The following is a 27,919-nucleotide window of genomic DNA, read 5'->3' on the forward strand; positions in this document are numbered from 1 at the left end:
AACAGATGGAGGGAATGGGAGGGTCTGAGTGAGAGGCTTGGCCTTTGCTGGGAACGAAAGGAGGCAGGAGATGGGAGGAGGAATTTATTTCCTGGGCTGCTTTCCTGCTTGGTCACGGCCAAGTTCTTCTACTGAGAGCCACAGCTCCTCTGAGGTACCACCACTGCCTCTTCCTGCTGCCAGGGCTTGGGCGCACTGCCACTCTTCGGTGGGTTCCTTAATGCTACCATCCCTTTGTTATTAAACTCTCTTCATTTACCCCCATTTGAATGTGTCACCTGATTCCTGAAAATACAGGGAAGACAACCTGGTCTTTAACTTTACTTGATACCTTCCCTCCTCCCCCCATTTCTGATCCCCCCCTTTTCTGAACCCCAGGAAGACAGATCCAGACGGGGAAGACAGCAGCTTACAAAGTTGTCTTTATTGCTTTCTTACTGCCTCACAGAGCGTCAGGGTCGACCCCTCCCGGGAATAGGGCATTTGAGGAGATAAATACTTATTTTGCCCCCCACTCTTCAGTAGGGGGAGGTTTAATAAAAATAGTAATATAATAATAATAATAATAATGACTGTGATCAATAATAAAATGTCCCCTAAGATCCCCTAATACACAGTTGGTCGAAGCTTTGAGAAAAAGGACCCCCCCTTATAGGGGAGAGTCAATGTGTGCCTGGAGACCCTCCAGTGGACCTGTCGGGTGCTCATCTCCTACCAAGTAGCCCATATAAATACCCTCCCCATCCCATCCCTGTTTAGGAATTATCTTCTCCTCTGGACGGATTAGATGACAATGTCAGTTGGCTTACAGAGCCCTTCCCTGTTTCCGACCGCACCAAGCCCCTCCCCAGAGAAAGGACCCATGGGTGTACCCCAGTTCCCTCTCCCCTCCACCCTTCTCCTTTTGTCTCTCTTCTTCAGTGATCCTCCTTTATCTCTCTCCTCTGGACGGCTTTTCTCTCCTTCCAATCACTGTCACCTCCTCCTCCACTTCCTTTCTCCCTACTTGCCCCTCACTTCCTTCACCTACATTCTTCCCCTGCTTCTCTAGCTTTTCCCCTGGATCAGAGCCTGCCCTTCCCACCCTGACCCTGAGCAGAGACTGGGATATAGAATGGGATATGCCCCAACCTGGCCTCACTGAGGGCTAGACAGTGTGCAGCCCAGACTTGAGACTGCTCCCAGAGACCTAGCCCTTCATCCCTCACCCTGACTCTTACTTACAAGCCTCCTGAGGCTTGGCACTGGAAACGAGAGTTTTGGCACAATCATCCCTGGACATGGGACAGAGGGGCCCCAGCCCATGGCAGAAGGGGAACAATGCATTCTATTCCCAGAGCTAGCACAGGTTGGGCTGGGTGTAGAGGCCAAAGGTGGATGAGGGCTAGGAGTCAGGCTCCCCAGGTCCTGGGAATTCAGGCCAGCCCCCAGTCACTACCCAGCCCAGGCTCTCCCTGAGTCCAAATTTCCACATGGTCCGGACCAGCCGGAGTGGCATTCTTCAGGCTCTTTGCTCCCTCACATCTCAGTCCTGGGATTTGGGTGGGCCCTGCCAGAGGGTGTCAAGGGGAGCTCTCTGACTCAGGGGCTAGGGGGAGGCTCCGGGGCCGCTCTGAGACCTAGAGGGGAAAGAGAAGGAAGTCAGGTGGAAAGAGTAAAGTAGGACTTTCCTCACTGAGTCAGTGCCTCCAGAGGCCTTCCCAGGACCCATCACCTGCTGCAGCAGGGTCCTTGGAGGAGACCAGATGTGAGGTGGTGGTGGGATTAAGTGAGAACAACCTGGGAACTTGTACTTAATCCTGGAGTACACATTAAGTCCCTTTGTTCATTCACTCTTCTTCATTCAATCAACAAACATGCTTTACTTTGGACAGAAGACAAACTTGACCCCCACCATCAAAGAGCCCACAGTTGAGGGAGGAGGACTGGCACAGCAGAACTGACAAGGAATGGGTGGGAGGAGGGCAGTGAAGGTGGCCCTAGCCCCAGAGAGGCAGTGATCACCTGCCGAGGTAGCCAGGTGGTCTCTGGGAAAGGTAATATTGGTGCAGAGCCTTGAGGGTGGCCTGGGTATTAATCAGGTTGAGGACAAGAAAGGGCATTCAAAGCAGGGGGACAGCAGGGGCAAGAACTTGAAGGTCTAAAAGAACATGGCAAGTCCCAGGGTTCTGAGTGGCCTAGAGTGGCTGGGGTGGGGGTGGGGTGGCAGCTGGAGAGGAGGCTGGGGGATCAGTGGGAACCTTCTCATCTCCTCTTAGATCTTCCCCAGTCTCCAGCCAGAGTGGGTTGCTCCCTGCCATGGGCTAGGCCTCTGTTAAGAATCCTAAGAGGTCCTCCTCTGTGGCACTGTCCCCATGTGCCAAGCACCATGCTGAGGTGTCATCACCTCATACAAGTCTCACAATAACCTTATTTTAGAGGCAAGACTAGCTCAGGAAGCCCAGGCACCTTGCCCAGGCCACACTGCTGGGACAGTCAGAGGCAAGATTTCCAACTCCAGGCTTCTGCTGGGGCCCACTGAGGGGCGAGACAGGTAAGAGTCTGCATCTCTTAGGATCCAGGGAAGGGATGGGCTAAGCTTGTTTTCTGGCCTCAGGTCTCAGTGAAGGGCCTAATACAGAACAGAACTGCTTGTCCTTAAGAGTGGGGGAGGGAAACGCCCCACTGGCTCACCTGTATCAGGGAGGACGCAGGGCTCAGAGATCCCTGGGGGCAGGACACTGACTCGCTGGACAGAGACGTCCAAGGCTTCCTCTTCACTGTTCCAGGAACAGGATGAGGAGACAAAAACCCAAGGTCAGATTTAAGGGGCCCAAAGGGGGTGGAAACTCGGGGGAGAAACGAGGAAGTACAGGAGGCTGTGGGGCTGTCCTTACTGGGGTCCGGGTTCCCATCGCTGCCCATGGAGGCTGGGCGCCGCGAGGCCTCTGAGAAGCTGTGGGGCCGCTGCGGGACGGAGCTGCGGCCACCTCGGCCCTTCGCTTCAGAAGCCTGCTAGGGGACAGTGCGGAGAGGTTGGAACTCAGCGGCACAACAGCCCATGACAGGTGACCGCAGCCAGCCGCCAGCCTGGACCGGCCGAGGGCCAGGGTACCAGGTGAGCGGAGGGCGGCGAGCGCGTCGGGGAAGCGGTGATTGGCTCAGCCTCACCAAAGAGGTTTGTGATTGGCTCTGGAGGACTGACCGGGGGCGGGTCCCTGGCGTTGGGCTTCCTGTCCGTAAGGCCCACGTGTACCAGGTGGTTGAAGTTGGTGGGCGGAGAGATGAGTTTGGAGCGCACAAAGGGGTCCTTCAGCATCTCCCTGGCAGCAAAGTGTGTTTAGGGAGGGTGGCAGCGAAGGTGGCCGCCCCCCGCAACAAGGTTCTACCCGCCTCCTCTCCCAGCGCCGACTCCCCGCCCCCCGCCCCCGCGCGGGCTTGTGCTTCGCCCCGCCCAGCCATCGCATCACGCACGCGCACCTGCGCTGCTGCTGCCGCTGCTCCTCCGACACCCGGAAAAAAAAGCGGCGCTTGCTCTTGGTGCGGAACAGCTGGCGCCGGCTGTTGTCGGTGAGGTCGGGGATGTTGAACTCGTCCTTCTCTGTGGGAGAAGCAGAGAGCTGGGCAGTGCTCACAAGTCCCCAGGGCCCCAGTAAGCTGGGGCTCAGGGTCACACACCCACACGTGTGCACAGGGGAACGCACACGTGCGGACCCACATACACAGCACACACACACTCCCTCACCTGCCAAACGGTTCCTGAGGTAGGTCAGGCGGATCTTCTCGGTGCCATAGAGGAACAAGGAGCCCTCTGGGTTCAGGGGTCGCACCTGAGGCAGCAGGCACAGAGGTCAAACCATGCTACCCTGTCCCACCTCAGGCCAGCCCCCCGGGTCTTGGCAGGCCCTCACCTTCTTGAGTGGCACCGTTTGGACCCATTCTGCTTTCCTCACATCAAACACATCGATGGAGTTCTCACTGAACATGGTCAGGTAGGGGACTGCATAACCTGCAGGGTAGAAACTGCCTGTGCTGTGCAGCCCTGAGCAAGTAAAGCACCTCTCTGGGCCTGTTTCCTCCTCAGTACTGTGGGGAACACCCTGTGCCCTGCCACACAGCACAGTAACTTTCTGCCCCACCAAAAGTCCTTCTGAAGACTTTCCAGGTCGCCCCACCCAACTTCCATAACAAATCAGAGATAACAATCTTGGAGTGCCACTCTATGCCATGCCAGGCATAGTTCTAACCACTTTGCATATTTTTTTCTCCTTTAATTCTCAAACAACCCCTAACTTACAAATGAGGGATCAGAAACCTCAGAGCTAAGTAATGGGCAAGGACATCAGTGGTGAGGGAGAGCTGGGAATTGGCCCCGGGCTGTCTTTCCACCGCCTACATGCTGAATGTCTGTGCTACACCCAACTCACCCCAGAAGAGCCATTGCTCATGAAGGGAGCTCTGTCTTTCTCTTTCAACCCATACTCCACCACACCAGTTTACCTGTGAATGTGCCAAACTCCCCCACTGCCCCACTCATTCATTCACTCCTCCAAACAGTCCTAGCTCCTGGGGTATGCTTGCCAGGGATGGGTGCTGGATGTGATGAAGAAACCAGCCCCAGCCAATGTGCAGGCCCCCAGTGCACCAAAACAGTCATTACAAGAAGGTGCTAAGAGCCAGGGCAGAGGTTTGAACAAAGAGGTGGAGTGAAAAGGAGCAAAGCATCAACGATGGGGAAGGGCAGGGAAGGGAGTATGAAAACAATGACAACAACAGCAATCATGGTAGCCATTTATGGAGGGTCTACAGCTCCAGGCCCTGAGCAGACATTGGTTGGGTCTGGACTTGGTTAAGAGTTTGACAGGTATGACCCCAGCCAGTTTTGCTTAGTGGTTAGAGCACTGGCCCTCAGACTGAAGTGTCCTGGGTTCGATTCTGGCCAAGGGCAGGCACCTCAGTTGCAGGCTCGATCCCCAGTCGGGGCTTGTGTGGGAGGTAACCAATTGATTTCTCTCTCACATTGATGTTTCTCTCTCTCTCTCTCCCTTCCACTCTCTCTGAAAAGTAATGGAAAAAATAACAAACAACAACAACAAAATAAATCTTTAAAAAAAAGAGTTTGCCAGGTACAAAAAGGAGAGCAGTTCAGGCAGGAGGGAGATGTGAGCGAAGGCATGGAAGAGGACGGCCCCTATAAGTACTGAGGGCAGAGCAGGCCATGGCCAGGCAGGAGGGTGCACACTGGCTTCCAACGCCAACCTCAGGAGCTGGGTAGGACCTTGTCTTCCTCTGATGTATGGGATACACCTCAGGTGGCCCGGCCCCACCCCGCCTCACCCTCCATTGGCCTTACCCCAGCCCATGGGCAATGCTGGCCACAGCAGCTCATGGATGCGAGACTTGCGGCCGGCGCTGTCCACGTAGATCCCAGCAGTGGTGAAGAGCAGCAGGAACTCACTAAGGCTGAGCTCCACAGTGCCCAGTGCCTCGCCCAAGCCCCCTCTTGACGGTGGCAGCTCCTCAGGCATCAGACCGCCCCCTAACGCTAAGGGCGCAGCCTCATTGAGCAGCGGGTAGAGCGAGAAGGCACCAGCTGCACCCACACACAGCCGGTCGCCCAGCAGCTCCAGGCTCTGCACAGGTGCTGGTGCCTGCAGCTCACGGATGCGATGGTGCCAGGGCCCCAGGCCTGGGCCCAGCTGGTAGCAGAGCACTTGGCGCTTGACAGCTATACAGAGCACAGGGGTGCGGGCCTGCAGGATGCTCCCGGCTACCAGCACCTGGCAGCCTCGAGACTCAGGGATCTTGGCACCTGTCACCTCTGCACTCTCCAGCTCGGCCAGGGGGAAGAGGCGCACGCTGGGGCCTCGGCCACACAGCACAACCAGAAGGCCCGCAGTGGGGCTCACAGCCAGCCGCTGCACCCGCCGGCACTCACCCACCTGGAAGATGTCTGCGGAGTTGGTGAGGGAGAGTGTCACCACCAGGTGGGTGAGAAGCAGCCGAGTGCCCATCCTCCTGTCCCCTGGGGCCTATCAAGCCCACCCAAGCCGGCCTTGGCCCAGCCTGACATGTACCATTGCTGTGCAGGTGGATCACAAACAGCCCCTCCTCGGTGCCCAGAGCAAGCCGGTCCTGGTCTGGTAGAGGGAAGGGAAGGGTCGGGGGTCAGAGGGTCTGTCTAGAGGCAGATAGTGGGCAGCCCACGTGCCCTTGCTGAGCCTGTTTCTCCCTGTCCCTGTGTCACTGAACCCTTCTGTCCCAGAGTCTAGAGTGGCTCTAATGGGTAAGGGCTGTGGGGACAGGGATGGGGTGAGGTCCTCAACCCCAAGCTATGGGATTTTGAGTACGTCTTGGAGCCTCAGTTTCCCCCTAATGTAAAGTGGGGACAATAATGATACCTTCCTCACACAGCTGTGGTGAGACTGTGGCGATGAAGCAATGCAGGGTAAGTGTGAAGCTCATGGCAACCCTTGTTCGATAAATGGCCCTGCTATGTGCCCCCGACTCCTGACTGACTCAGGGGACCTGGTGGACCTGCACCAGGGGAAGCCAAGGAGCACTGCCAGCACCTCTCCCCCAGCTGCCTGTCATGGAGGCCTCAGGCTCCTTGCTGAACACAGCAGCCCCATGGGAGACGGTGTGAGGCTCAGGTGCATCAAGGCTCCCGCAGGGTCACCCAGCTGCTAGTTAAGAGGGCTGGGAGCAAAACCCTCGTTTATTTCTTATTAAAGCCTTTGTTCTGTTCACTGGCCTGAGATTCTTTTAGAAAAAGCAGAAACGGAGGCACAGAGAAGTTGAGCAGCAGAAGCCAGGCCCCCTGCCTCTAGCCTGGGCTCCTCACAGCCATGCCTAGGAGATGGTCGAGGAGGACACATGTGCAAGGCAGAATCCACAGGTCATAGCTGCAGGGACTGGGCAGTGACAGCTGCCCTTGTTGACTGTGGCGGGGCCAGCGCTGTCCCTACAGGACCTGACTCCTCCTCACAGCCTCCCCCCAGGCCACACCCCCTGGGCTTGAGGCTCACCTACGATGGCAGCACAGAGCGTGCTGGGCAGCAGGGGCAGCCCATTGTCGTAGGCTTCCTTGAGTGTGAACACAGGTCGGGGCCTCGGCCGAGCGTCCAGCAGCAGCCGCTGCAGCTCGCCTAGCACCTGCAACCAGCGCTCCCGCTCACCCTCGCTCTCCGCCAGCAGCAGCACAGTGCATGTGGCAGGCGGCACAGTCAGCTGGGAGGCTGTCACCTATGGGCAGAGACCCAGGCTGGAGGGCCACAGGCCGAGAGCCAGTTGCCCTTCCTCCCTTCTCTCTCTCCAGCAGCTGATGCTTATTAACCCAGGCATGAGTTTGCCGGGTGCAGAGCGAGGTGCTGTCTTAGAGCAGGTGATGAGCAGACAGGGTGGGCAGACAAGCACGTGGACAACTGCAGAGCCCTGACTGGTGCTGAGCGGGGGAGTTTGGGGCATCGTGGGAATACAGAGCAGGGCCCCCAACCCAGGCTAAGTGGGGAATGGTGACCTCCCAGGGGAAGAGGCATTTCTGCTGGAGCTGGGGGAAGAGCACAATAACCAGGAATGGGGAGCAGCTGGCAGAGGGAGCAGATGTGAAGAGGTCCACAGCGCAGGGCACTTTTATAAGTGGAGAAAGCAAGGTGTGGTAAGAGCAGAGAGACTCCAGGGAGAGGTGGGGAAGGCCTGCAGGGCCAGAAATGTAAGGCTTCAGGCCATGGGCGGGAGCACACTGAGGGTGTCAGGGAGCCATAGATGAGTCCTGAACAAGGCAGGATATCCAGCTTCATGTATGGGAAACTCAGCCCTTCAGGATGGAGTGTGGATGCATGGACCAGAATGGAGGCTAGTGTAACCACCCATGTGGAGAGGAGCAGGGTGGGATGAAGGGGTCAGCCATGGGGATGGAGAAAAGTCACTGGAAGGGGGTCAGCATGACAGCAGATGGTAGTCTGGCCTATCCTGCCCCAGGCACTTACCCTGAAGATGCGTGGCAGGTCCTTGGATTGGGCGTGGATAACATCAGAGGGCAGGACAGGGGTGGCTGAGAATTGGGGGTCCCTGGGAGGTCCGTGGAACAGGTCAGAGGTTGTACTGCCCCTGGCTGCACCCCACCCACCCACTTGTCCCTTGTCCCATGCCACAGCCTGGCACCCACCTCAGATCCAGTGCCTGTAGGAGGGCCCCGCTGGCAGGGCTGAGCCGAGGGTCTGGGGCATCAAACAACAGCAGGCGAGAGTCACTGAGGGCAGCAAATACCCGCTGCCAGCCCCGCCGAACGCCTGAGGGCCGAGGCACCTGGGGAAGACAAGCATGGGAGGGCCTGCCAGGTGGCAGCGCCACCTCGCCAGTCCTCCCCCTTCCTGGCCCCAGCTCACCGACAGGAAGCCCTCATAGGCAGTGCCCGTGCCTGTTTCGGGGTGCACTCCCAGGGCTGCACAGAGGAGGTCAGGGGGCACAGGGCAGGGTGGGGCCTGAGGAGCACAAGTAGAGTGACAGAAGTAGCCGCAGGCTGTGGGGGAAGCAGAAGATGGCAGATGGTGTGAGGCTGGGTGGGGACAGCCTGGAACCAGGACTCTGGGCGTTCCCAGCCCCAGCTTCCCTGAGGCCATGGTGGCACCTGAGCTGTCACCAATTCCCCAAGTGAGAAAAGAAAGACAGAAAAACTGAGCAGTGGGGAAAATAGCCTGGGCTGAGAGAAAGAGCCTGGGTGTGTCAGCATCAGGGCCACTTTTGTTCCCTCCTCCTAGGGGTGTGGCTGGTGCCTGGGAAGTGGGAGGACAGGTAGGGTGAGGGGTCTCACCATCACAGCCCAGGCCCTGGCGGCCCAGGCCCAGCATCAGCGAGGTGCAGCGCAGACACTTGGTGGGGGACGGGAAGCTCCGGGGGCGCAGCATGTGCAAGCCGGGCTGAGGTGTGGGAATATGGCCATTACTCACGCCTGACCACAGCTTCCCAGGGCCCTGCGCCTCACCCCCGAGGTCACCCTGAAGTGTCAGGCAGAACCAGGGAATGAGCCAGGTAGCAGTGTGAACTCTGAGCCCCTGTGAGTCTGTGGCAGCACTAACACTCATGGCCACTGCCGCCACCTGCAATGTGGTCTGCAGGCCATAATGCACATGGAGGGACCAAGAGGGTCCTTGGAAACCCAGAAGAATGGCTTGGTGCCCCCACCCTGCTCCACCCCGCTAGGCACCGACCTTTGCAGGAGGACCTTCCGCAGGGGCTGAGGTAGCAGCTGGTGCTCTGGGGAACACAGCCTGCAGGGGAGGTTGAGAGAGCAGGTGAGAAGCGCATGGGCAGAGGGCCCCCCAATTGCAGGTTTCCCACGGTCCTTACCCCCAGCCGCAGGCTGCGTCGGCCCTCTGGCCTCAGCTCTGGCTCCACCCCAGGTCTCAGGGCCTCTCCTGAGATGCCAGAGTCCTTGGCAGAATCCTTCTGGGGTTTGGGGGCAAAATCAAGCTCCTTGTCCCTCTCCCCAGGGCCCCTCCCAACCAAACCCTGCACCAGGTTCTTACCTCTGGGCTGCGGAAAGACAGGAAGGGAATCAGGGAATTTGAGGACTTCGTGTCTGAAAACAGAGGGTGTGGGTCACAGCCCTGACACTTATTCCTGAGGAATCACGGGCCAGTGGGGGCCTCAGTTTCCACCTCAGTAAAATGGGGCAGTGACTGCAAGCTGTGGTGGTGGGACCTGGCATATAGTAGGTGCTCAGTAAGTGCTGGCTAACAGATGGTGGGGTAAGCGACAATCTGGAACAAATTCTTGTCTCCATGGCCCTGCAAGGCTGTGTGGAACCCCTCAGTAACTGTGAGGCTGGAGTGGGGAACTTGCTCCAGGACAGGCGTGAAGCAAGCCATTCACCTCCTGGCCCCCGGGTTCGCAGCTCCTCCCGAAGTGCGGCTAGCTCCTGCTGCAGGGACCGGTTCTGCTTCTCAGCCTCCTGCAGACGGCTGGGGGAGAACCAATGAGAGCTCACCACCGGCCTCTGCATAGGTCCTGGGTCCCCTCTGCAGCATCTGCCCCTGGGCTCACCTCTCAGCCTGCAGCTGGGCCTCCTGCACCTGTGTCAGCCGCTCCTGTAGGCCCTGCTTGGCCCGGATCTCAGCCTCCAAGGCCGACTGCAGCTCCAGCCTGGCTGAGGCCTCCATCTTCTGTAGCCGCCTTGCTTTCCACTGGTGGTCCTGGTGGCCACACGGCACCCATGTAAGATGTCCCCTGGGACTGGCTGCCTCAGAGGCCTCCTCCCACCAGAGCACACAGTGCCCATGCCACCTGACCAGGCTCAAAGCCCCAGCTCTGCCGATGACTCACTGTGGGCTTAAGTCACTGCCCTTCCATGAGTAGCAATCTCACCTTAGAAGGCTACTGGCACCCCCTCCCCAACGGGAATCTCTGGGGCTTACCAGCGGCCGGGCAGGGAGTGTCTGGGTGCCCACGTTCCTCAAGGACTCCAGCTCCTCGGCCATCTTGGTGGCCAAGGCCTGCAGGTATCCTCTTGAGACCTTCTCATCATTCACCCTGATCGGAAAGGGGGCTCAGGTCTTGGGCTGGGCTGTCAGCTCCACCTGGGCCCAGCCCCCCGCCCCCAGCCCCCTGGCACCCACCAGCTGAGGATGTCGGCGATCTGGGCCTCCCAGTTGCCCTCTGTCTCCCGCCGCTCGCCCTCCAGCCGCTGCCTGTTCTGCTGTTCCCGCTCCAGCTCTTCCACCAGCTGGGGGCCAGGTGGGAAATGGGGTCAGTTCACAGGGGCCTGAGCACCCCTGAACCCTGCCTGTGTCCACCCTTGCTCAACCGCTGCAGCTTGCCTACCTGCTACAGGCACTACACTGAGGAGACAGCCAGCCCTGAGACCTGCTGTGTTTCTTCCCTGCTCTGTCCCATTGCCTGGCTGCCTATCTTGCCCTCTGTCTACCCCGCTCACCCGCTCCTGCTCCTGGCTCAGCCGCTGGTTCTCTTCCCGTAGCCGGCAGAGGGCCTCCTCCTTTCCACTGAGCCTGGGGAGGAGAGGATGACTTGTTACTCCCACCTTGGGCCCTGGCCCCGGCCCCGGCCCTGCCCCAGCTGCCCAGCTTACTGGTGGCCGCAGGCCTGCTCCAGCTGCACACGCAGGGCGGCCACCTCCTTCCTCAGCTGTGCTTCCTGGGGCCCGCCCTCAGGCAACCCTGTGCCGTTGGTCTCAGAGGCAGTGTGGTTGGTCTGGAGGACACGGAGAGGGGTCAGGGCAGGGGTCCGACAAGCCATGGCCCACTCTACCACTGGGACACAGCCGTGGACCTGAGGGCCCTGAGTGAGGTTGGGCAGAGGGAAGTGCCACTTGGCGGGGGTAAAATCTCACTACCTTGACCTGGGAAGACTCCTCAAGGCTTCGTTCCCGCTGTCTCTGAAGCTGTGTCACCTCCTGGCTCAGGGTGGCCACCTGGGCCTGCAGCTGTGATGGGTGCAGAGGCAGCCAGTGCTGACCTTGTCCACCCCAAGCCTCTACTTGGCCCTGCTGCAGACTTGGGCTCTCCCAGCCATAGCAGGAATGGAGGCAGTGAACTCCCAGCGTGCTCATCCTAACCATCAACCCTTTGCTCAGGCCTCTGCCAGCCACAGTGGGGGGTGCAAAGGCACCTGGTGTTCCCAGAACCTCAAACCAAGCTCCCTGGGCTTCTTCTAGCCATGCCAGGAGTTACGGGGGCAGGGCCCTACTGCAGTCCCTGCCTACCAGTCACTTACCTCCCTCCGGGCAGCCTGGGCTTCCTCCAGCTGGGAGCTCAGGGCCTGGGTCTGGCTGGCTGAGGCTGCCTCTCTCTCCTGGGCCTCCTGCAGCCTTTGGAGCAGCTCCTCCTGCCGTCCCTGGGCCCTGCACAGCTCCTCCTCCTGTGCCCGCAGCCTGGCCCCAGCCTCGGCCAGCTCCTGGGGACCCAGTGCAGGGGTAGGGAGGGCAAAGCCTGGGGTCAGGGCAAGGATGTCCTGCCACCTACCACTGAGCCCTGAGCCACTCACCCACCTCACCGGGGCCTCACCTGGAGGAGCTGGTCTCTCTCCTGCCGTAGGTCACTGTCTTGGCCTGGGCTATCTGCAGGGGGCCCATCCATCTGGGACAAGGGGGCCTTGCTGTCCCTCAGCGTCTCTGCCAGGAATTGTCACTGAGACCTGCACATGCTGACTGCCCCAGCCTCAGCCAGGCACTCCACATGCGGGGTCTCATGGAACCCTCACCGCAGCCTGGGAGGTGGGTCTCCTCGGCCCATTTTCTATGTGCAGGCTCAGAGTTTAAGAAAACTCCCTAAGCTCACACAGCATGTACAGAGTGGGGGCAGGACTGGAACCCAGGTTTGACTCAGGTGTTCTGGGAAAGCAGGTCAGCCACCAAGGTGAGGGTAGGGGGAAGGAAGCAGCAGCGATGGCGGGTAGGGATACCTGACAGCCTGTCCTGTAGGGTCTGGACTTCCTTCCGTAGCTGCTCCAGCTCCCGATGGTCTGAGGGGACCTGCAGGGCCTCTGCAGTGGGGAGAGCCCACAGGTGAGTGGCTAGTCCGGTAGCAGTAGCCCCAGGTCTGACCCACTCACCCTGGCCCAGCTGGCTCCCGATACCATGGAGCTTCCGGCTCAGCTCCATCTTCTCCTGCTCTAGACAACGGAACTGCCGCTCCAGGGCAGCCAACTGCTCGGAGCTGCTCTCAGGGCCAGCACTGGGCAGAGAAGGACAACACAAGTTGGCAGAGACCCCACCTCCCAAAGCCACCTCCATTCTCCTGCATCCAATCATTCATTCACCCAAGAAACACCAACTATGTTCCAGGTCTGTACCCAACCCGAGGCTCTGTGCCAGGAAGAGAAACAAATCAGACCAGACCCTGCCTTTGGGAGGCCCCAGGCTGGTACCATGGGCAGCAGCCCAAAGCAATGGCTCCAAGGACCCCCAGGTTCAGTTTCAAGCACTAGCCCTGGCCCTTACAAGCTACGTGACCATGAACAGTCATCTAACATATCTGAGCCTCAGTTTCCTCACAGGAAAATGGAGGTGATAACAGGGTTTCTTCCAAGGATTATCAAGAGGACTTGGTGACATGGGTCCTGCCGACCCCACGCCCAGCAAACAGTGGGCACTCCATGAGTGCAGCACACAGTGGGCACTCCTGAGTACGAGTCAGGTGCATTTGCTTACACCTTGGAGTGCCTCTTCTCCCAGGACCTCACTATGGCTTCAGGTCAGCCCCATGCATGGAACTGGATCATCCTGCCCATTTTACAGAGGCACAAAGTGAGGCTCGGGGAACACTAGGGGCCCTTCCAATGCTAGGCTTCTGGTTCCGAGTCCAGTATACTCCCAGCCTGCCAGAGAGAGTGCTGTGAAGGCCAAATGCTGGGGCAGGACCCAGAGGGGGCATGGGCATTGAGTCACTAGGACCCCAAGGGCACAGGGGACTGTTCTCGTGAGCATACTTCCTCAGCACCTGTCACGTGCAGGCACCAGATGGCACATTCAGCCTCTTTCCCACATCCCTGACAGGATACACTCCCAGTGTCCTCTAAGCCAGGCAGACCCCAGCTTCTCACCAGATGTGTGAGCACTAGACTCACCTGCCTGAGGTATAAGTGAAGCCCACAAATGGTAGGTGGTGGCCTGAGAAGGTCCCATGGGAAGGTGGTGGCAGGGTCCCCTGTAGGAGGGGAAAGAGAGTCAAAATCATCAGGCTCAGCTCCAGGCTGTGGCTTGAGACCTGGGAGAAGCTTTGGGACTGGGAGTGCCGACCTCCTGCTGCTCAGATGGGAACACAGCCCCCAACTAAAAGGACCACAATTCCCATGCGTCCTTGAGGTTATGGCTCCTAGGCACTGCTGGGTCTTCTTCCTTATTCGACTTCTGGTTAATAGAATGACACAAGGTCAAAAGACCTTCACTTGGCACAACCCACCTCAGGGCAGGTGAGCTGTAACTCCCAAGAGCCTCTGGGGCCCGAAGGTCTGACAGCCTCACCCCCAGCCCAGCAACTGCTTTGGGAAACTTCTAGGGGGTTTTCCACAGTCATGGAGGGTCAAGCCAGCTTCCCTGATGCGGTGGGACCCACCACTCACTGGATGGTTGAGGGTGTCATCGTCCACATCAAAGTTGGAGGTATCCATGGGCCCTCGAAGTTCAGGAATATAGGGGGCAGTGCTGGTTGCCAGCCGCTCCCAGTCCACACCTTCGAAGAAGGGGTGGTTCCGGAAGTCATCCAGCCCCCCTCGGCCCAGACGCTCCTCCTGGCGGCACAGCAGCTGGCGGATCAGGTCTCGGGCACTGGCCGGCACATCAGGCACATCCGATGGGAACTGCAGGTGGTCCTGCAGGCCCGGGGGAGAGGTGTGGATGGGTATCTAGGATCCCACCCCCACCTACGGGCATCACCGACCTCATCAACTTGGGAGTCCCACTACCCTCCTAGAACCCCGGAGCCTGGCGGCCAGACCTCATGGTTCATGATCTTGCCGTAGGTTTCCACCAGGGATTCAGCATAGAAGGGCGTCTCCCCAAAGAGTAGCTCATAGGCGCAGACCCCCAGTGACCACCAGTCGCACTGTGGGCCATAGTGGCCCTTGCCCTCCTCCATGGCCTGCAGGATCTCAGGGGAGATGTAGTCGGGAGTCCCCACTGCCACGGAAGAAACCACCTGTCGGTGGTATTGTTGATGAGGCCATGAGGACAGCCTTGGGCTTGGCTGGGCCTGCTGGCCCCTCACCAAGCATCTAGGTCTGGCATCCCCACTCCCTAGGGGTCGGCTGGCCTGCTGCTCCCACCTGAGGCCTGGGCCTAGTCCTTCCTTCCCTTGGGAGCCTGATGCCCCTTGGACTAGGCCTGGTGCCTCCCAGGCCCTGGGAGCTTTTCCAGCCAAATGTCCCCTGCCCCTACTCTGGGGTAGGGTCCTTACCATGCCACTGTTGTTGAGACGTAGGCATGAGCCAAAGTCAGCCAGGCGGATGTGCCCATTCATGTCTAGCAGAACATTGTCCGGCTTGACATCCCTGGGGGAGGCACGGACAGTGAGGGGCCTGATCTGTGTGTATGGTTGGGTGTGTGTACACAGATAAGTGGACATCTCAGCATGTATATGCTCACACATGCTCCTGCATGCATGTGGGATGGGCGAAGGCTGGTAGCCAGGCCTCCTAGCTCCCAGGAAGGAAAAAGTTGGTTAGGCTGGGGAAAGGGATCCATAAGGATGACCCTTGGAGGCTGCAGGGTGTGCTATGGGGGACAGAGGAGTCAGACATCCCCAGTGCAAACCACAGCTCGGCTGCCCACCAGCTGAGTCACCTGGAACCAGGCAGGTGCTTACCTGTGCTAAGCCCTGACTTGTTCATCTATAAATGGAACAATAGCAGCCCCCATCACATAAGGTTTTTGTGAATATTCAAAAGCATCATGCAGGTGAAACACCCAGCACAGGGCTTGGCACGTGGTAAGTGCTCAGCAAATGTCAGCTGTTCCCAGAGCTGTCAGCAGGGGCTGGACAGGGCATCGGGAACTTTGTGGGCCCCACCTGTGGACGTAACCCAGCTGATGCAGAGAGTGGATGGCCAGCACCATCTCAGCCAGGTAGAACTGGGCCAGCTCAGGCGGGAGGCGGTCCTCAAAGCGGCTCAGAAGAGTGAGGAGATCCCCACCAGCGTAGTAGTCCATCACCAGGTACTGGATGGGGGTGGGTGGGGCAAGAATCAGATGGAAAAGGGGGACACTGCCCAAGGGCCCAACCAACCAGTGGTCCCGTGGGGCTCTGGGAGGCAGGGCTGTCTCCCACTAGCTCTGGGGTGGCCAGCTCCCAGCCAGTGCTCAGGCGGAGGCTCCAGGCCCTGGAGCTGGTTGGGAGGGTAAGTCTGTTGGCCCAGTAGGAGGGGTCTCTCCATCTCCAGGCAGCCCCCTCCCGCCTGGCCCAGCATCCTCACCAGGTATTCCTCATCTTGGAAGGCGTGATGCAGCGCGGTCACCCAACGGCTGTCCCCCTTCACCAGAACATCCCGCTCTTCCCGGAAACAGGCTGTCTATAGCAGGTTTTAGGAGTGGGGATGGGGTAGGATGAGAGGCCAGGAAAGCCCCACGCCGGCTACTCAGGGGAGGAGTAAAACTCAGGAAGTCCAGGGGGTCAGATCAATGTTGCCTGTGTGAGCCTCAGTGTTACATAAGGGAAGTGGGAATAACTCTGCTTGCTCCTGAGAAAGGTTTATAGTGAGAAAGGGATGGGGGATGGGCAGCTGTTGGGGCTGGATCCTCTGCCTGTAGGGCAGCCACGCCCAACCCTCCCCCTGCATGTCACTGGCAGCACATCCTCCCCCCTTACCCATTTTTAGGGTTCCTAAGTCCCACCAGACCCCAAACTAACCTCGGCCCTCTTCAGCATCTCCCATTTGTGCAGCATTTTCATAGCAAAAATCTGCCCACTGTCCCTCTGCCTCACCACGGCGACCTGAGACCACAGAGAGCACTGGGCTCAGCCCAACCTGGGTCAGACACCCTCCTCCCACCGACCCCAGGCCTTCTGCTCACCTCCCCAAAGGCTCCTCGGCCAATCACCTTCAAGATCTCAAAATCATCTCTCTGCAGCCGCAGCTCTTTCACCTTTGTAACGAACGGGCTGGCTGAGGAGACATAGAGTGGGGCTCAGGGAACCTTTGGGGAGAGCCCCAGATCCCTCTCTCAGCTGGGGAAAGCCAGGAGCTAACGTAACTCCTGAGGCCAGGGCAAGGATGACCTCCCCAGGGACAGCCCCTGGCCAAGGGGTTGACAGGCACTGCAGCCATTCAGCCATGATCAGGAAGCATGCAAGGTAGGGTCCTCACTCTGCTGACCACCTGGTCCTGAGACCTCCCTGAATCGATGGTTCCCTGGACCCGTCCCAGACTCCAGGTAGCCTGGGTCCCAGGGACTGATGGAACTTGTAGTCCTCCCCAGCTTGGGGGCTGACCCTGGCCAGCCAGGTCATCCTGGGACAGATGGGGATACCATTCCAGCCCCTAGCTCATAGTTCTTGGCCACCTAGCAAGACCAGGCCAGGGCCTGTCTTGGGAAACTGGACAGACAGCATTCCTCGTCCCCAGAGAGGCTTCTCTGCCATTGAGGAGCTGTGGCCCGGTCCTGGGACCCAGTAGGCACAGAGGTACCTGGCTGGGGGTGAGACCTGGGGAGCCCCAGAAGACAGGGAGGACAGCGGTTCTGCAGGGCTCTGGAGGAGAGGTTATCTCCCATGTGGGGCCTCCTCACCTGCAGGCAGAGATAGCTCTGCCCAGATCCTCACAAGACTCAAAAGCAAGGACAAAAAACCTTTCTCTGGCACCTGACGCTGGCACTGGAAGATGCGAACACTCAGGATCTCCTCCAGGTCTGACCAGCCCTACAACTCTGAGCCCTGCCTCCCTCTCTGGATTTGGCCTTCACCTGGCCAAGAACCTCCTCCTTCCTCACAGTCCCTGATACTCCCATGAGGAGCATCTCTAGTCACTCTCAGGCCCTTTCCAGGCCTGGAGGAAGGAACTGGGGCCTAGAAACTTAGGGAGGCAAGAGTGACCAGTAGGGGCTGGGGTCAGCTGCAGTCTGGCTCCCTGCCTCAGTTTCCCCCTGCCAGGAGGTAAACTCCCTGCCAGCTGGGCAGGTCTGTGGGTGGGACAGAGAGCTGCTCCACAGGTTTATCAGGCAGAACCCCCGCAGCAGGGGTGGAAACCTCATTACAGAAATTAATTGTCTCTTTCCCAGGTCTGTGTGTGCAGCTGAGAGGAGCAGCCACAGGCCTCCAAGGGGGAACCGAGGCCAGGACGGCTACCCATCAGCCAGACAGGAGCCCAAACTAGGGGCCCATACATAGCCAGGAGGATCCAGGCCCCCAAGACAGGTTGCCCAGTTCCCTTGCCCTGCTCCAGGGGATGGGGGCTCTAGGTAGGATCAGGGACAAGTTGTGGCAGGAGCAGAGTGAGTCACCACCCTGCAAGTTACCTTGGGAGATGTCAACAGACAGGCCCCCACGCTGGGGTCCTAGACAGAGGTGCCAGGGGCAGGCAGGCAGGAACACATGTGTGCAAACACACACACGTGGGTGTGGCGTCACAGGGGGTGATGACAACACAGTGAGACACACACACATAAGGTGCAGGAGTCCTGGGAAGAAGGGCAGGCAGCAGAAGGGACGGGGCCCTCTTACTGCCCTCACTCCCGAGGAAAGGGCTGGGGGCCAACTCTCTGGCATGTCTCAGGTCCCCAACCGTGCCAGGCTGGGCTTGTGCCTGCCCAGAGCCCAGGAGTGCATGAACGCTAGTTGTGCACTGGGCAAACACCCACTTCACCCCACCCTCCAGGCAGGCCCCATGCCCTACCAGCATGGCCTGACCATGGGACTGGCCCTGGGACTGGCGCTGGTGCTCATACTGAATTCAGGGTTACCCCGGGCCAGCCACTCCCAGTGACTCAGATGAGTCAACCAGGAAGGGGTGCAGACCCACCTCCAGCCAGGCCTCTCTCCCTGGCCCTGAGGAAAAACCGTCAGGAGGCCTGGCCAATGACTTACACAAAGGGGCTGAGGTTGATTCCTATGTCCAGCCTGGGGTGGTCTTATATGCAGGGAGATGGAAGTGTGTGTGTGGGGGGGAGTGTGTAATACCTACAGATCTGTGAGTAGAAACAGGTGTGTGTCTCCACCAGCTGCACATGAGTCTCAGTGCATCCGTGTGGTATGTGGGAGCCTGAGAAAACATGTGCCAGTGGGTGACATGCACAGGAGTCTGCGTGTGAGTTTGTTCTCACAGGTCATGAGGTGTGATGTGTGAGCGAGGATTCTGGATGTGACTGTAGAGCATGCATTGTGTACCTGTGTCTGCGGTCTATACCTGGGACCGTTTCTTTGAGTCTATCTATGTGACATGTGTGTTGTGTACATTTGTCAGGTTCTGTGAGTGGAAAGGAGTGTGTATGAATCTGAGTGAGGGTAAGGTGTGCAGGTGACTGAGAGGCCCGCGGGGTCCCATGGCACATGTCAGGGCAAGTTCCCGGCGTCTGCGGGTGGGGGTAGGAGTTGTGGGAGTACAGCTCCGGGGCGGGGGGTGGGGGGGTGTCTGTGGGCGTGGAGGGCGAGGGTCCTGACGCGGTGTCCCTCGGTCTGCCCCTCCTCGGTCCCGCCTGAGTCACTCACCCCAACTCAGGAACTGCGCCACGTTGCGCTCTCGCCGCAGGGGGGCGCTGCTGAGCTCGTGGTGCAGCCCCAGCAGCAGATCCAGGAGGCCGTCGAGCCCCGGGCCGCCACCGGCCTCGCCCCGCGCCAGCCGCTCCAGCGCACGCAGCCGCCGCTCCATGGCTGCGGCCGAGGCTCCGCTCCCAAACTAGAACCAGGCCGTCCGCATGCCCGCCCGTCGGTTCGTCCGTCTCCGGGTCCTCGGATCCTCCGCGCGTCTGCCCCCCACCCTCCCGCCCTCCCCGCTGTCACCTTCGTCCAAGGCCTCCTGCGCGCCCTCACCTGGGCGCCCCGCCCCGCCCTCCGCCCCGCCCCCCGACGGACGGGCAGGTGCGCGCCGGCCAATGGGAGACGAACAGTAGGTGAAGGTGGGAGGGCGGAGGCGAGTGGGGGCGGGGCCAACCCTCGGCCAGGAAGTGGGGGGGCGGGCCCGAACAGGACTAACTCCTGGGAGGGGCGGGGCAAGGTGGGGTTCCCAAGGGGCCCGGGAAGGCTGGCTAGATCCCCGTGCAGCCCTAGACCCAGCCTTACCTGGGCCCTCGCCTGCCCATAACCTAGGTAGGGATGTCGGGAGTACTGCAGCTTCCCTCGTCTGTCGGGGCAGCGGCCGCCTCTTTCTCAGCTAAGGGAGAGGGGCTGGGGACGCGGCCCCGGAGCCGGATGGGAGTTGTAGTCCGCTCCCTTCCCGGGATGCCTATCGTGCTTGGCACCCCCCTTCAAAAACCTCGCTAGTTTCTGATTCCATTTTATTTGTATCGTTATAGCCGACCTGGGAGACAGGTATGTGAGGCAGGGATGGTTACACCCATTTGGCAGATGGACACACTGAGACTTGGGACGGACAGAGATTAACTGAGGGGATGAAGGGATCCTGTAGCTAGACCTTGCACTGGGGCTGAGCTGCTAACTCCACCATAGGCTCCTTTGTTGTTGTTTTTTTGAGTATTTCTATTAAAGCTGGGGATTGTGAAACAAGGAAAGGCTTAGGATAGAAGAAGCAACAGGAGGGGCAATGCTGCTTTGGCTCTCTAGAAATATTAAAAGAAATGAGCCTAGGCAGGCAGAGCTGCTTTGGCTCACTGAGAAGTCAGAGAAAAGGGGCCTTGGGTACAGTTTCGGGGGGTTAGCAGGGAAGAGCTGCTGCTGCTCATTGCCCCTCAAGTTGCAAGTCTCCTGGGGTCCCTTAGAGTTTAGGAGATTCAGGCCTATGGGGGAAGGAAAGGGGGAGGGAACTGTGCAGACTTGCTCCCAGGAGGAGAGCAGGCCACTACAGGCTCTTAAAGCCTTAGGCAGGAGCAGGGCCTTCATTGGCCTGGAATTAAAGGCCAAGGAGAAGTCCAAACTGGGCTGGAAGAGGTCAAGAGAGGAGAAGCGATTGGCTCTATCCAGTGGTATTTCTGATTTCTGCCCAGCTATCTCCAGCTGTGCTGGACCAGACACCACAGGACTGTGGGTCTGTCCAAGAGAAGAGATCAATGGGTGGAGTTTTTAGTGGCTTTAGCTAACACTTCCATTAAAAACTATCCATTAAAAACTATCTCTTTGGGGGTTTTCCTCCTTCCTCAGGTGGGGACCTCCTTGAGTCTTGACAGGGTCAGATTGCCAGCCTTGAGAGAGGAGGCACTCTGAATGGCCTTGGAGCTGAACTAAGCATCCCTAGCAGCCCCAGGGCTTCCCCTTGGGTCTCTTCCATTTGGTCTCTGAGACCTGCCCCTAGTCTGTGAAATGGGAAAACCAAGATGGGCTCTCTCCTTACCCAAGTCGGGTGGGGAAAGGGAGCCAGAATTTAAATCCAATTGCCTAGGTGTCTTCTGGGAGGGGGTCTGGGATTATAAAGTTGAGCCCTAGGGTTCTCACCTGTAGCATTCTGGGCCCTCCTTTTGGGGGCGGGGCAGGGGTGGAGCCCACAGGAGGGTTTACACCATGGGAGGCCACAGGGGGGTGCCAGAGACCAGAGGAGGGCCTGGTGTTCAGGACCAGCTCAAGTTCCCATCTCCTGGGGAACTAAAGGATACGGAAAGGCTCCTGGGTGGGAAAATGGGCCATTCCTCATTGCCCCTCTTGGTCACCCTGATCCTGTACTCCACTCCACCCAGCCCCCAGGGATCAGCAGTCCTCTGGTACCTCTCGTGAGGTCTCTGGGTCCTGGCTGTCTCCCTGTGTGACCTCGGGCAACTTTCTTAGCCTCTCTGAATACTGAATTCTCAGATAGGCCCATCCCTGGCCCTTCAGAGTCCATCCCCACATAGAACAGCAGACAAAAACAGACCCACAGATATCTACATGGGGCAGTCCATCTGGTACTTGATTCTATTTGGTCCTGTATTTGTTTAGTCACATCCTGTTCCAAGTCTCAGTTTCCTGTTCACTCCTTTGCAGCTCCAAGGACAGAAAGTCCCTCAAGACTCAGTCTGTACCTGAACCCCTGCTCCAGGCTCCACAAGCAGCCAGTCCTGCAGCCCTGCCATCAGAAACAGCTCTTGCACTTGGCCCTGCTTTGGCTCCAGCAGATCTGTTGTCTGATCTTGTGTGAGCCAGACCACCAGGACTGCACAGCCTCACCCCAGGAAGCAGGGCCTGGGTGTGGCAGAGACCCTGTCCCAGTGAATCTGAGCAGGAGACCTTCCCATCACCTCCTCATTCACACTCCCTAGTCACTGCTTCCCAGTGGCCCACCCAGGTGCAAAGCACCTGCTGCCCCCATAACTTCTCCCCCTTCCCAGCCCCTTTGGTATTGAGGTGCTGGCACTCACTCTCACATAGCCCTGGGGATAGCAGATCACAGTGATTACACCTTCATTGCTGTGGTCCTTCTTAGCATTTCAAAGTGACTACAGATCTGCTATCTTCACAAGGGCCCTGCCAGAGGAGGGAGTTATTACCCTCCCTTAACAGATTAATACCTTGAGGCTGGGGAGGTGGGAGGTGGGTGGTGCCAGCCTTGAGCTTCTCCAGGTTCCAGGACTAGGCCAGTGCCTGGCAGGAGAAGAGCAGAGTGCCCCAGACACTGGGGACAGAGGACAGGGAAAGGCCAGATGGCGGTGGACTTGTAGGCTTCTGCGAAGGGCCTTGGATGAAGAGAAAAAACTATCAGGCTCTGGCCATGTGGTTCAGTGGTTGGCACACCAAAGGGTTATGGGTTTGATTCTGGCCAAGGGCACGTACCTGGGTTGCAGGTTCCATCCCTGGGCCCCATTGGGACTCTAGTGGGAGGCAAGCAATCAATGTGTCTCTCTCACATCAATGTTTCTCTCTCCTCCCACCTCTTCCACTCTCTCAAAATCAATGGAAAAAATATCTTTGGGTGGGGATTAACAAAAAAAACTGTTAGTTCAACCACCCAGGCCTAGCAGAAAGAGGGTGGTCCCCAAAGAGCAAGAGGTGAAGCCCAGTGCAAGGGAGTGGCAGGGAACTCAGGCTTTCTGACCCCAGAGCATAGGTCTCTGGGTCTGGGAGTAGCTCAGAAACAGGCAGGATTGGGGGTCTGTCACATCTAAAGCCACATCTTGGGTCTCCGAACTCGGCCTGTGGCTCACCCTCCCCAAGGTGGAGATTCAGTCCCCGTGGCAGAGGATGAGCCTCTCCAGCCCCGCCTCAGAAAGCAACTCTCAGCAGATGGTCCTGCAGGCTACCTGCGTTGGCAGGCTGCCCGGGCCATGCCACGCCGGGCCGAGCGCAGTGCCCCACGCCGGCCCCAGGGAGCCAGGCTGACTGCGGGGTCATACTGTTGACTAGGCATGTGGCCTCGAGCAAGTCGTCTCCTCTCTCTGTGCACAGTGGAGAACTGGCCCGGCTCAAGTGTGAGGGGCAAATGACACACCAGTGGTCACTGGATGAGAGTGTGTGGTTGGAGGGTGGGGAGCTTGCTACTCAGGCTCCAGGTTTTATTTAAATGTGTGTATTTGGGGGAGGGGCTAATGGAAATGGGGGGGTTGAGTGTCCCCACTCCCAAGATACTTCTTGGCAGCCCCACACTCCTACTCTTTCCCGCTCCTCCACCCACCCCAGCACACCATGGGTGTGTCCTTTGACAAGTCCAGAGCTCCAAATGGGTGGACATATGGTGATTGCATCATCCTGGCTTTTCTTCCAAAAACCTTCTCTGTGATGCTCCAACAACACACCATAGGGGCTCCCACGCCCACAGAGGCTGCAGCCCATGTGGTTTTATAATTAGCAATCCCTCTGGGTGCACAGGAAGCCAGGCTTGAGCCCCCTTGGCCACCACCCCTCTGGCTGATGGGCGCCACGGAGTCTGTGAGCTGCTTTAGGGAAGGGTGGGTCCTACCTGCTTTGTTCTGGGAGTTGGGTGGGGTGCTGGGCTCCCCACACTGACTCTTACCCCTACCCTGACCAACTGCATTGGGTGCTCAGCAAAAGCGGCCACCCTAGGGGCCCTGCCTCTATGAAGCAGGAGTTCCTGTTTGCATTTGGCAATGGAGGAAACAGACTCAGGAGGGGAGAAGACAGCAGTCGCAGTGAGCAGCAGAGCTGAGATGCGAACCCCTGCCTGTCTGCCTGAGGCCTGCCCTCTGTGTGCTTTGAATGGAGACTGGTGGCTGGGTATCCTAACCCTGTCACAGCCTGGTGGACTGGGGCAAGTTCTATGACTACCTCTTTGAGAGAACAGGACAAGGGGTCAGATTCATAGTAACAGTTACTAAGGAGCAGAAGTGTTTGTTTTGATGATATCTCACATGGAACCTCTGCAATAAAACAGGGCTGCCGTGTGGGGGCCTGGAGCCCTGGGTGCACCCCGCTGCTTCCTGGGTCCTGGGCTCTGACGTGCCAGGTGGGCGGATGGCCCTAAAGGCCTCTTACTGCAGGAGCTCTGGGTGAGGGTGGAATCAGCTCTCCTGTGCCTGGCCGGCGTCTGAAGGGGGCCCTTTCACCCAGGATCCTGGCCAGCTAGGGAGCTGGGGACAAGGCAAGGGGCAGATGCTGCTCTCTGGGGGGTGGCCACACCTTTGTTCACACACCCTGGCCCTCCCTGAACTCTGATCACAGCCTGAGAAGACCCCCAACCTGTAAAACTCAAACCAGGGGCCTGAACTCCAGGCCAGCAGGGGTGCAGCCACCTGCCCCTGGCCCTCTTTCAAGTCTCAGATCAGCCACTATTTCCTGGCGCAGCCTTAGGGGGTTCAACCTGCCACTCCACGCTGGAAGAGGGTGCTAAGGGTGGGACAGACAGGAAAGCCCCGAGGCAGTGGGCTCAGTGAAGGGGCAGAGCAGCCAGGCAGTGCTGCTCTCACGCTCCATGAGAACTCTAAATTCTGTGTTTTGTGTTCCATCAGCTTGAATGAGCATTCTGCACCTCCTGGGTGACCCTGGAAATTGAGGCGCTGTGCCAAGCCTTCAGGGCCCCAGGCTGCAGTGATAGAATTTAATCTTTTTTAAAAATACATTTTTATTGACTTCAGAGAGAGAGAGAAACATCAATGAGGAGAGTCATTGATTGGCTGCCTCCTGCATGCCCCCTGCTGGGAATTGAACCCACAACCCAGGCATGTGCCCTGACCAGGAATTGAACCTCGATCTCGTGGATCATGGGTCAATACTCAACCACAGCCATGCCAGCTAGGCACATTTGATCTTTTTAATCTTCCATGTGGGTTCCTCAAATCTGAGTTTATAGCTGTAGAATTGGGGATGGGGGGAGTTGAGCTGTAAACTTGGTTTTTTCCTTTGAAAGGGTACTTTGGATTAGAGACTTGTGGGGCTCACATCCTGGAGTCAGGCAGACAAGGTTCGAATCTCGTCTTGTACAGCTGCCCTCCTGTCTCAGGTTCTCGGCTATGAAATTGGGGAAAACATCTCCCCATTATGAGGGTCAAGGTAAAACCTGTACAAGGCAAACTCTCTGAGTGGTGCCTAGAGGGCTGCCAGGTGGACTGACACACACAACCTGGCTGTCAGGGTCACAGGCACCTGTTCATTTACTGTCTTTTGCCACAAGTGTGCCTGGAGCTCGCTCCACCGATTACACAAGTCTAAACCCTTCCATGGTGCATCAGCTCCCAATTTGTCTCCTTCCCTCTGCTGGTACAAGCAGCTCCCTACCCCCATCTGTAACATGGCTGGCCCCACCCTTAGTAATTGTATTTTTGTCACTGGTCTGAATACCAGCTTCACTGAATCTAAACCCCCCTGGGCCTAGCACGAAGTCCAGTCAACCCGTCTACTTGACCCCTCCCAGTGCCCAGAGCCCCATGGGTGCCCACCTGTCTGTCCATGTCAAGGGAGGGGCCCAGAGCCCATGGGCACCCACCTGTCTGTCCATGTCAAGGGCGGGGCCCAGGTTGTAGGAGATGCTGTGATCATACAAAGCAGGTACCTTCTTCCCAACCCCAGGGCAGGTAGCCTAGTTCTGTCATCAGAGGTTCTCCCAACCTCACCCCATCCTCTCAAATAAACCACTGCTCAGCCCCCACTGGGCACAAGGGAAGGGGGTCATCAGCCCTGTTTGCAGGCGTCTATTAAGAGAAGGCAGTAGCTGCCAGAGTTGAGCATGACTGGGCACATACCAATCTGTCCCTGCTGGCATCTTGGCTCCCCAAATGCTTTGCCAGTGCCCCAGCAGGCACTGTGGGGAGCAGGCCCTGGGAGAGAACAAAGCACCAGAAGCAGCTTCAGCAGTTAAACTTTTAATGCGAGAAAAAGTCTTAGTTGCTTTTCTTCCCACAGACGAATGTGGGTAAGCCACTGCATCTGAAACAGTGAATTCTCGACGGTGCACCTTCATCCTCTCCTGATACCGTACGGAATGGCGGGCCGAGGCCGGCTGGACATAGCCAGGCCAGTTCCTGGCCACTTGGACCCAGCAGACGGAAGCCTGGAGAGCAGCCCTGGGCGGGTGGGCGGGTTGGAGAGGTCAGAGTGGAGTCCCTGAGACCCCCATGGGAGTGCCTGATGGGAAGCCTGCTTCCCCCTGCCACAGTGGCTGTGATGACGGCTCCAGCAAGTATGTCCAGGCCCCCAAAGCTGTGCTCAGGCAGCCCAGCCGAGGCAAAACGGTGAGGTGGCCTCAACTGGCCCCTCACTGCCTCATGTTTATTGCTCAGCCTGGGGAGGGGGTTGTTCTGAGGGCATCCCAGTTATGAGCCACCTTCCTTTGCTCAACGGAGGGAAGGCAGGAGAGGGCTTTCCTGGGAAATGAGGGGCTGAAAGAGGGAAGAGGTGGGTTGTCTCCGGTCTCTGGCCATTAGGCTGAGGCTGGAGCACCAAGCCATACCAAGTTCATGAGGACCTAGCACCCACCCAAAGGTGGGGCAGGGAGGTGCACTAGAATGTCCCAGGAAAGTGAAAGGGTGCAGCAGAAAACACCCCTCTGGGGTCCCTGGCGGCGGGAGCTCTGCACGCACCCGTCTAATGGCTCCTGGGTGGAGCTGCCCCGGTTGGTGTGGGAAGCAAGACAAAAATCACAGTTTCTGAACGAGTGGTTGGGAAGTTACTGGAAAATTCGGTCAAGTATAAAAGGTGTTACTTTTACAGAACCCAAACTAGCTTATATATTTTCTGGAAGATGTTTTCTTTCACACCCACCCATCCCTCTGACCCCCCCAAAGGAGGCAGCTGGGCTTTGCCTTTGTGACTGCCAAGTGAGGGGTGGGAGGCTATGAGCAAAGAGCAGGACCTGCGCACAGGGGGCTGAGGGGTGGCAAAAGGCACAAGAACAAACGGAGCCCGGGAGCATGGGGAGGAAGCCACTGGCCCGAAGAAACAATACTCAGCTTAGAAATAAACGTGATCCAGTCATTCCTGCCTACACGAGGCCCCGTGCCCGGCAGCTGCCAGGAGGGGTGAGCTGGGAGTGGTCACGGGGCAGTAAGTACTGTACAGCCAGAGCAGGAGGCAAGGATGGGGGGGACAGAGCTGTTTGCATGAAGGCATTGGGGCTGTCAGACGGAGGAGGCAAGAAAGAAGGCCGCCTCTAATGTTATATATTAAAAATATCCATAGTTCTTGTGCATAAAATTCCATCATTCACATCCAAGTATTACCCCTACCTCCCTTGCTGGGCCAAGGAACAGCCTTTAAAAGAAAGATGGTGGTTTTCCTTTTCAAGAGCTGAGGAAACAGCCACTCAGTCTTTATGGACCTTGAGAACTGGTGAGCCTTCCCTCCCCCCAGTCTGCCTGGCCAGGCTCTGAGAGGGCTGGACGCATGGGGCTGGGTGGTCACTCGAGCCTCCGCTTGGAGGGTGGGATCAGGTGCGGGGGGAGGTCAGAGGGCAGCTCGTGGCCCTCCAGCTTGACTTTGATGAGGTGGTTGGCCAGGGCAAACTCCTCATCGTCCAGCAGCCCGTCCTTGTCCACATCAGCCAGCTTCCAGATCTTCCCCAGCACTGTATTGGGCAGCTTGGACTTCACCATCTCCTTCTTGGCATTGGCGCCTGTGATCTTGCCATTGACGGGCGACAGAGTGTAGAAGATCTCGTCATAGGTGGGCTTGTCCTTGCCTACCACCCACTCGATGTCATCTATGCCTTCACCGGCCCCCTCGCCATAGCCGTGCCCGAAAGGCCCGTTCATGGTGCCATCAAAGGCGCCACCCTTCACGGCCTGGGAGGGCATCAGGGACTCCTCCTGGCGCACCATCACCATGAGCCGGGCGATGTCGTTGGCCAGCATGTCATCCACTGTGTCCAGCAGCTTGGGCTTCAGAACCTGGAACTTGCTGAAGTCCTGAGTCTGCAGGAGTTCCTGTGGTGGGTGGGGAGGAAGAAGGGTGAGTTGGGTCCCTCTCAGACT

At 58.2% G+C, this 27,919-nt stretch overlaps 2 protein-coding genes across 3 annotated transcripts in view; both read right to left on the reverse strand.

Annotated features, from left to right (window-relative positions):
- Positions 1-401: 401 nt before the first annotated feature.
- On the reverse strand, positions 402-19,761 carry CDC42BPG (CDC42 binding protein kinase gamma). The gene is made up of 38 exons (XM_081153411.1): positions 19,701-19,761; positions 19,131-19,317; positions 16,502-16,593; positions 16,338-16,421; positions 15,904-15,999; positions 15,501-15,649; positions 14,889-14,982; positions 14,430-14,630; positions 14,056-14,304; positions 13,561-13,640; positions 12,571-12,668; positions 12,397-12,477; positions 12,000-12,106; positions 11,710-11,889; positions 11,330-11,419; positions 11,066-11,187; positions 10,913-10,985; positions 10,596-10,702; positions 10,395-10,509; positions 10,024-10,172; positions 9,853-9,941; positions 9,507-9,559; positions 9,328-9,426; positions 9,189-9,248; positions 8,792-8,897; positions 8,367-8,500; positions 8,147-8,286; positions 7,968-8,049; positions 7,008-7,224; positions 6,057-6,119; positions 5,333-5,932; positions 3,891-3,988; positions 3,725-3,809; positions 3,460-3,580; positions 3,185-3,302; positions 2,877-2,991; positions 2,674-2,759; positions 402-1,619 (listed from the first exon to the last, which is right to left on the reverse strand). Exons 2-38 carry the CDS (start codon positions 19,288-19,290, stop codon positions 1,563-1,565), a joined length of 4,650 nt encoding a protein of 1,549 aa, XP_081009537.1. The 5' UTR covers positions 19,291-19,317; positions 19,701-19,761; the 3' UTR covers positions 402-1,562.
- A 6,036-nt stretch (positions 19,762-25,797) lies between these two features.
- EHD1 (EH domain containing 1) overlaps positions 25,798-27,919 on the reverse strand; it is a 29,350-nt gene continuing 27,228 nt past the window's right edge. For both annotated transcript variants that reach the window (XM_081153475.1, XM_081153476.1), the window contains one exon: positions 25,798-27,871. In XM_081153475.1, the coding sequence (XP_081009601.1) occupies positions 27,347-27,871 (525 nt within the window). In that variant the 3' untranslated portion in view covers positions 25,798-27,346. The remainder of the gene's footprint in view (positions 27,872-27,919) is intronic.

The sequence above is a fragment of the Miniopterus schreibersii genome (assembly GCF_964146895.1).
Source record: "Miniopterus schreibersii genome assembly, chromosome: 12".
NCBI classification, from domain to species: Eukaryota; Metazoa; Chordata; class Mammalia; order Chiroptera; family Miniopteridae; genus Miniopterus; species Miniopterus schreibersii.